The 9417-nt window shown below is 32.0% G+C and overlaps 1 protein-coding gene across 2 annotated transcripts in view; it reads left to right on the top strand.

Moving 5' to 3' along the window:
- Positions 1 to 1517: 1517 nt before the first annotated feature.
- Positions 1518 to 9417, top strand: part of LOC108556138 (uncharacterized) — an 8369-nt gene continuing 469 nt past the window's right edge. Inside the window, exons 1-3 of one of the 2 annotated variants that reach the window (XM_017912106.1) lie at positions 1518 to 1533; positions 6396 to 6909; positions 8077 to 8382. In XM_017912106.1, coding sequence (XP_017767595.1) covers positions 6397 to 6909; positions 8077 to 8382 — 819 coding nt within the window. In that variant the 5' untranslated portion in view covers positions 1518 to 1533; position 6396. Of the gene's footprint in view, positions 1534 to 2190; positions 2334 to 6395; positions 6910 to 8076; positions 8383 to 9417 lie in introns of those variants that run through there. The other variant, XM_017912105.1, reaches the window with a different exon arrangement.

Genomic DNA, 9417 nt, shown 5'->3' with positions numbered 1-9417 from the left:
GTCCACTCTATATAATAAATAAGCACTGTCGTATTTAGTTGATAAGCGAGACTTTGGCAAACGAATAATTATTTTTCTGGAAACTCTAATTTTAGTTCTTTCGGCCATTTTGTTTCCATTCTAGAGTTATCACGATAGGTGGAGCACCAATACTCAACTTTTGTTAAATTAACTATGTTATTAAAAACAAAGAAAATAAGTTTATTAAAAATGAGAGCAATAGAAGTGTTCCACCCTGTACAACAAATAAGCATTGTCCTATTTAGCAGATAAACGAGACTTTAGCAACCGGATTATTATATTCCTAGAAACACTAATTACGTCTCTCTCAGCCATTTTATTTCCACTTTGGAATTACGATGCTAGGTGAGAAGCGAGTTTCAGGAGTTATGCGAAGCTTTCGAGGGCAAAGAGTTCCGCGGCAGTTTCAACCTGATGTGGGCGAACACCGTGCAGATATCCACTTGACCCGCGCCTCGACGGTATATTTATCCATCTAAGGTCTGTGGTGTCAACACGAGTAGACAGTGGTCAATAAGCGATCAAGTGACCTCGCGGCCTGCGTCTATCTTCGCGAGTTTACGACGTTCCTTCCACAGCCGTGAAAAATCGGGGCCAAATTTTCTCCCCGATTTCCCTGAAGGGATCCACCTTCTCGATCCACCCGGTTCGAGCCTGAATCGAGCTACGATCCTTCAGAGATCGCGAGAAATGCGCGAACCAGATGCAAAAGGCGAATCCGTTTGCCTGTAGCGCACGGTTCTAACCAAACGACTTAACCTCGCGGCACAGTGTCAGCGGTTCACATTAATTCTGCCGAATTAATCGTAAGCGTCGTTGCAACGCGCAACCCTGCTCCATAACACGGATTTATTGAATCAACCGGTCGAATGGTTCATTGGTTATGTCACCGACTAATTTCATGTCTCCTCCGTTCCTTGCTTCGGACTTTCTCAGTCTCCATTATCATCGACGCGAGGAAACTGCAAACTAGCTGCTTTGTCTGATATACCACCGTCTGTGCTTCTTGGGATACAATGATTGCCGAAGGAATTACATTGGCTAGACAGTCTGAGATCTGCTCTGGGGATAACGATACTGGGAATTTCTATTTGGGACTTAGGATTGAGAAGGAGAAGCTATCGCGATTAAGAGATCACAGGGTATCTAGCTATTCTGCGTTGCTGAAAGGAAGTCAGCTCGTTTGGTTGCGGAGCAGGAGTGGTATTCCACTAGTACCGTCTATACTCTCGCTAGTAATACTCACTCTTCTATGACACTCCCAAAACTACTATCTCCAAGTTCGCTAACGTGATACGTTATCATAGGCGTAAGATATCCGCGAAAGAAACGTTATCTCAGAGTTAACTTACAATGAATTGGAAGCACCACTACGCCAGGCAATAAACGAAACGACACCATACGATTGGAAAGGATTTTGTAAACACGTAGAAACACTGGAACACGAATATTGGACGAAAGATGGAATAATAGAAGACGCAACTGAAGACCTAGAATTGGAAATACAAAGCAGTGAGTCGAATAAGAAATCAGATGACAACAGCTCAAAGATTTATAAAGTAAAGAAGTACAAAAGTAATAACAATTAACATCGTTTATGAAAATTGATTTAAAATTTAAGATGTATTTTTTATGATAAATTAATTATATAATTGCATCATACTAGATAACCGTTTAAAAAAATCACACGATACAACATAAATATAAAAAATATGTGTATAGTACATCACGTTTGCTGCATAATGCAATGAAAAGTTAATTAAGATGCTAATTAGTAATTAGTGATTGGAAATAATCATGTGTTCATCGGAAGAATCTGAAGTTAATATGCTTTTGGAATGAGTCTACCCTCTTGCGTCTGTCTCACTTTGTCTCGTTGCTTCGTTCGCTTTCTTCGTCACATGGTGTTCTTTGACCGGGCTAATAAGAAGGGACCAGTTCTATCGATAAGGAAAGCATTTTACTCTACTTCTGCCATGGTGTTAGAATGGATGGACTGGTGGGGATTCGGTGCTACAAGTGTCTCGGATGACTTCTTTTCAGCAACGCATAGTACATGTGTGTTATGCTCGCGTCAAATAGGCGAATGAGAACGGAAAACGACAGAGGGGATATTAACTGGTATGATTGAAAGGAATAGGGTATAATACGTGTCGGTTTGTAGTCGGCTGTGAGGTGTATTCGCGCGACGTTCGTGTAGCGTTTGTCCGTGAAATTGGCAAACAGACGTGAAAGGTTACCGGACAGGAAAGCATTTAACGAACGTTTTTGTGATTCAGAAGTTGTATTATCTTCGGAACGTGTACGCCTAGGTACGTAAAACGTATTTCTAATTTCTTTAAACAGAAATAATCCGCCAGTGTTAATTAGTTCTAGATACAGTTTTTGGTGCCTCGAGTTTGGTTATGTTTACACGAATATTCGGTCGTCTCGTGGCGACGTGAATAACAATTATGTTTTCTTGTTTAATCTCTGTTTGTATATATACATTATATAATAATCATATGCAACATGTCTGCTTTAAGGAAGTAATATATATATATATATTTCCTCCTTATTTATGTAAAAAAGTTTGCTCACCACGATATTAGTCGAAAATGTCAATATAATTGAACTTTCTAGTCAAATTCTATTGAATTGCAACAATTATAATATATATATAACACATTTTTTATATTATAAACCATATAAATAAATTTTTTATATTATGAAACCATATAAATAAATTTTTTAATGTAAAATCCTAATTAATAAGCTATATATACACACACACACACACACACACACACACACACACACACACACACACGAAACACTGGGTCACGAGTGAAGTGTAATGAGTGTACCTACATACATATGTATATATATGGGGACAGGCAAAGTTGAATGTAGTAGTGCCAACAATTTTCGCAAATATTTCGAGAATTAAGACCAAGAGGAAATTATCGTTGGAACAAAAGTTGTTCCGAATTTCATCCTCTATAACGTATTTCAAAATCACCGATATTGGTCCACGCATTGTGCAATTTTTTTAATTTTGTTTTTGAAACGTTAATTGCACATTTGTAGAAATCTAAGACATTCTAATATTTATAATTCTTCATTCCATTTTGCAAAGCAATTTTCATATATTTATTTATAAATAAATATATATATAAGATATGTTAATAATTTAAAATAAACACATACAATTTAATTATGAATAAATAAATAAGGTAAAGTATCGAATTCCTCATCGATTTTGATGAATCTGAAATATGTTGTAAACAGCGTTATTCCGAATAATTTGTTTCTTTGAAAAAATTAGCTGTCGGCTCTCTTTTCCGAGATATTAACAAAAAGAGATCGATACTAACACATGCAACTTTGCCCATGAGAGTGCATCCATGAGACGACATTCGTAATTTCGTATACCTTAAAGTGTTCACAAAAGTAATTAGATTTTAATAATAATTTTTACCGAATTTTTCAATTGTAAAAAATTATGCTCCAAATTTATTTCAATTTCTTAAGCCCCTTTTTTAAATAAAGGTCATGTTATTTTTTACATTAAACGTTTATCAATTTTATTTTGAATTATAAAAAAAAGTACCAAAAAGCATTCGAAAAATCCGTTTTTATTAATTGGGAGCATATTAATCTATAAACTATAGTATAATAAACTATACTACTTTTAGCTGCTCAAGTTTGCCTATAAAAGAAAAATATTTGTTTACACCCCTTTAACTTCAAAATGGTGGTTAGTTTTTAATGTCACTAGCGGTAACGTAACCTCAAAGTAACTGCGTATCATCAATGGTAACTTGACGTCAAATTGAAGTATCTTTAGATGCAAGTATATTCTAGTTACATTAAAACGCTGTTATTTGTAATTCTCCATTTAATTTTATTATATATATATAACCTTTTATAAGCAAAACGTATTTTTCGTTAATATAGTTACAATGACGAATTTTATTTCAATACACGAAAATAATGATACATAATGATACATTTTAATGCAAAATTAATAATTGGCGGAATAGAAATTAATCGAATATTTTGTGGATTAAAAAATAACAGAAATTAATAATTGGCAGAGAATAGTATAATTAAATAGAATAGAATAAAATAGTTGTTAGTCTAGCAGTAGAGTAGAATAGTTAAATTATTATCAATTGGCACTATCGGCATTACTCAACTACTCAACCGCTCAAAGGTTAATTTAGCGAGTAACAAGTTATAACGTTCGAAGTATATCACAAATGGCGGGTAACTTTGAAATCAGATATCAAGGACTATTATATTACGCTGGCTAGAGATTTCTTCTTATTACTTATGCGTTATAAAAATAACAAAGAAAATATTGTAAAAAATTTTGGGATTTAAACATTTCGGAATTTTTACTTCGAATCGATGTGATTTTCAGGAATTTCGAGTTTCGAATTTTGTTCCAAATTCTCTTTTTATATATTTAATAATTTTTATATACTTTAATATACTTTTATATATTATCAACAAATTATTCGCACCTTTTATTACTCAAAACAATGGCGTAGGAACAATTTTTTATTATTCCGAAAGAATTTGAAAAAATGATCAATTCGATTAGGGTTGGTTTATTTTTCGTGTCGTCATTGAACGAAAAGCCACTTTTTTAATATACAAATATTTTAATTCACATTTTTTAATTTTCAAAATATACCTCGTTCCTGATTAGTGCTTAATTATTGGATTATATTTATTTTAAATTATTATTTTAAACGAAATTTATTTTCTTTAGGCTCAAAATTATGATTATCAATTTTGATTAAAAAATTTATTTTTATATATAGAATCCTTATAGTTGAAGGATACGTTGTTAGGACAATAGATGCATTTTGAGCCGAATGCGTGTGCGTGCGCTTGTGTGCGTCGTATTTGGACACGAGGTTCCACGTGCATAATTGTATGTGGGCTGTATTATAGCTGATTTTTCGAAGGGCTTTGTTCAGCTCTCGTAATTCGTAATTCGAATCTCTGCACTCTTAACGATGATCAGTATATCAGGAGTCTTCAAGGTATCTAGATCCACCAAACATGTGTATGCATATCAAAGTGCGTCAGTTAGCAATAGGGGTCTTCAAGGTATCTAGATCTATCAAATCTGTGTAAACGTATCAGAGTGTATCAATCTGTAATAGGTACATACGTATACATCAAAGTGTATGAAATTAGTAGTAAGAAGTACTATAGCCATCAGTTTATCATTTTACTGCAGGTGTTTTGTGTAATTACTCAATCGCTTGTTGTTTCTTTATCACAGACTGTCTTATCACAATTGTCTTATTATTTAAACGATTCTGCTTCCACCAGGATCATGACCTAGACAACTAAAATTAAAATTAATTGGTAAACATACAGTAAGTTGTATCATCAATCTTGAATTATCATTCGTCGCTTATCTCAATAGAAATATGAAAGAAAAGAAATAATATGCGTGTACAGTAAGTCGCAAAATTATTCGCTCAGTAGATAATGCGGTAAAGATTAATGTAAAGTAACCAGACAGGGAAGAACTTTTTCAGATTTCTTTTAATGCATATATATTATTTATAGGTAAGTGTGACAAAATCATAAGAAAAGTGAAAAGTTTCGATTTATAATTACAAAACAAAAAGAAAATACAATCGACGTGACTTTGGTAGGCATTTGTTTGTGATTCTCGTTTAAAGTAGTCAGTATAACGTAGACGAGTAACTAAGAAAAATTAGTTTTCGTTTGTAATGTGAAATTATATTTTCGTTTATTTCGTGAGAATCATCTAAAGTATGTACAGTACATGTAAAAAGTATTCCTATACTCAACCGGACTAATTTTTTCACTCTTTTTCTGTAAACAAAAAGTTCGCATATATTTTTGCAGTTTCTAGAACAGATTTAATATAAGAATAATAATTAGTAAATTGTTATATAAAAATAAGTGAGCATCACTGTACCTGCATAATTAAAAAAGAACCTTGATCCATATTCCCATCTTCTATTATTAATAATATCGAACTTTATTATTAATATTATTATTACAATATTAACCTTTATTATTACTATTAATACTAATGTACTACAAATTTATTAATACTAATCCTTTCACGAGTATGGTCGTACACGTACAACAATATTATACAAACAACATAACACAAGTAGTAAGAAAGAACTTCGAAGATTATATCAGTGAAATTAGTGATATTCGTGATAGATTGTAGATACGGGTCGTGGTGGCGCTAGTGAGTTAAGCGGAAAATCGTCTTAAGGCTGCCGAAACTCGTGAAAGGGTTGATGATAATATTTCTCGTGTAATTGTTATTACTGTACATGCATACGAGACAAATGCTCGATGATTATTTGTGTAATTTATAGAATGGAACTAAAGGATCTAGGAATCGACGAACATCTATTCGAGGAAGCACTTCGAAACAAGGAACCGGGCAAGTTGTTCCAAATCTTGGAGATTCGACCTCACAGTATGACGGAGAAGGGATTGAATTTCTTCAGTGATATATTCCGTGTACACATTCAATACACTGTCACCTCTAACGAAAAGAAGACTGAAACGAGATCGGAAAATTGGATAATTAAGATGGAACCATCAGAGAAAATACCACTGCTCATGCTACGTGAGCAGGATATGTTCCTAGTGGAATTGTCAGTTCTTCGTGACTTTTTACCCAAGATAAAGGAATTTGTCAAGCATCAATTGAGTCCGAATCTTTACTACGGCTCTTCCAATCCTCATATTCTTATCATGGAAGATTTGAAAGAGAGGGGGTTCATCATGAAAGATCGGCAGAAAGGATTGACATTTGAACACTGTCGTTTAGTTATGGAACAACTTGCGAGATTACACGCTGGATCTGTTGCTGTTTTCGAAAAGGTGCGTATTCGAAGTCGTACAGTGGAACCTCGATTTATCGAATTCGTAAAACCTTGCGAGTTATCACTGAAAAACTCAGTAAAAGCCAGAGTTTCGTGTGAAACCTGCTAGTTCATCACGTTAATATAGCTGTTACATATTCGAGTTTTAGCTTCTTTTTTTCTTTTTTTGTTAAACATGTCTTCCATTTTCCAAAATTTTTTGAATTCTCAAATTGCAAATTCTTTTTTAAGTTCGTACTTCGCAGTATTACTTTCTTTCTGTGCTTCATATGGGTAAGAATGTTGTTTATCATATTCTTTATCTACTGTTTACTACTCATAGCATAGTAAATATAGTAATATAGTAAATATTAAATATAAATATAGTACTATGTAAATAAAGTAATATTAAATACTAAATATAGTAATATAGTATAGTATTAAATAACGTCCACAGTATAGTGAATATTGAATACAAATATATTTATATAATAACATAGTATGACATAGTAAATATAGTAATATAGTAAATATTAAATACAAACATAGTAATATGTAAATAAAGTAATATTAAATACAAACATAGTAATATGTAAATAAAGTAATATTAAATACAAACATAGTAATATGTAAATAAAGTAATATTAAATACAAACATAGTAATATGTAAATAAAGTAATATTAAATACAAACATAGTAATATGTAAATAAAGTAATATTAAATACTAAATATAGTAGTATGGTATAGTATAGTAAATATAGTAACATAGCACAGTATAGTAAATATAGTAATATAGTATGGTATAGTAAATATAGTAATATAGTATGGTATAGTAAATATAGTAATATAGTATAGTATTAAATAACGCCCACAGTATAGTGAATATTGAATACAAATATATTTATATAATAATATAGTATGATATAGTAAATATAGTAATATAGTGAATATTAAATATAAATATAATACTAAGGTGGTGTTAAATATAAATATAAAACAAAATTGAATACAAAAAGTAAATGATCCGATGTAATAATGGACAGAAAGTATAACATAGTACATATAGTACTTTTCACATAGTACTTTTTATACTTTGGGTATAAAATAGCCATAAAAAGATGGATTACAAGCTTCGTGACGCTTCTTCAAGCCTTATAAATAATTTATCGAATTTACTTTTTACAGCATCCAGAGATGATCGAGCGTTTCAAAGATGGCGGCATCGTGACAGACAAATGTTCCACACTTTATATGCGAATGATGGAAGTGAGCCTACTACGAATGGGTACCCAGATGCGAAAATGGCCGAACGAAAAGTGTCACAGCCCGGCGGAGAAGCTAATTAAATTATCGGAAACCATCGGAGAACGATGCAAAGAGGTGAATAATTACGATGAGGGTGAATTTTGTGTGCTGAATCACGGCGATTGTTGGGTTAACAACATGGTATTCAAGGAGAACGAAAAAGGACAACCTACTGATCTTCTGCTGGTAATGTATCTCTCTTTGCCTATTTTTTACGTCAAAATTAAAATCAGAAATTAGTCGAAATTAGTTCCAAATGATTTCAGGTTTTTACTGTGACATACGTGATAGTATTCGAATGTTTCCATGTGCTGCTTTTAAGAAACGATATAAGCGTGTTAAAGTGAAATAATAAAGTGATGTATATAGTAAGAAGAAAAATTAGAAAATAATTCAATATTGGATATAGTATTTACAATACGTTTATTGTTAGGTTGGTAGAAAAATAATTTCGTTTTGCTACTTTTCTATCACTAATTAAATAACCCAAATAAAAGGCGAATCATCACTACATACAAAATGTTTATTATCAAGATATAGAGCGGAGTCAGCGCTTTCGAACGATACATAGCATAAGCACATTTAGAATTTATTCCAATATCAAGCTGCAAAAATCGAAATTATTTTTCTACCAACTTAATATAAACATGGGTCATTGGAGAATCGAAAAAATATTTGAAAAGAATGTGTAATATTAGCTGAAGACAATTAATTAAAGAATAAAAAGTTCTAGTTGCATTTATGGCTGTCTTAAGACGATATTGCACGTAACTCACTAGCGCCACCACGGTCCGTATCTACGATAGATAGTCTAGTACATTCTAATTTTACTGATATACTTTTAAAATTTCTTCTTGCTACGTGTATCATTATTTTAAACATTTCAGTTGATGAATGTAGCACATCCAAGTGTTCGAATTCTTTGATGTATATTTAAAAAATGTTTTCAAAAGTTATATGTGAATAGCGTTCTGAAAATTTTTTGATATTATCTTACAAGAATTTTAAGAAATATACATTCCAATTTAAAAATTCCAAGTTTACTTTTGCAAGCTTTCCCAAGGCCATTGCAAGCTCAAATAAATCATAACACAATTTATCCCATTTAAAACCACACGATTGAAATTTTCATCTTACTTTTAGTCGTAATAAAATAGGTATACCAACTTGCAGGGTACTCTTCCAATAAATTATATTATTTAAAAAAATTATTTAGCATTT

Source organism: Eufriesea mexicana, unplaced genomic scaffold (genome assembly GCF_001483705.2).
Source record: "Eufriesea mexicana isolate 0111107269 unplaced genomic scaffold, ASM148370v2 scaffold325, whole genome shotgun sequence".
NCBI classification, from domain to species: domain Eukaryota; kingdom Metazoa; phylum Arthropoda; class Insecta; order Hymenoptera; family Apidae; genus Eufriesea; species Eufriesea mexicana.
This window is presented reverse-complemented; position numbering and strand designations above follow the sequence as displayed.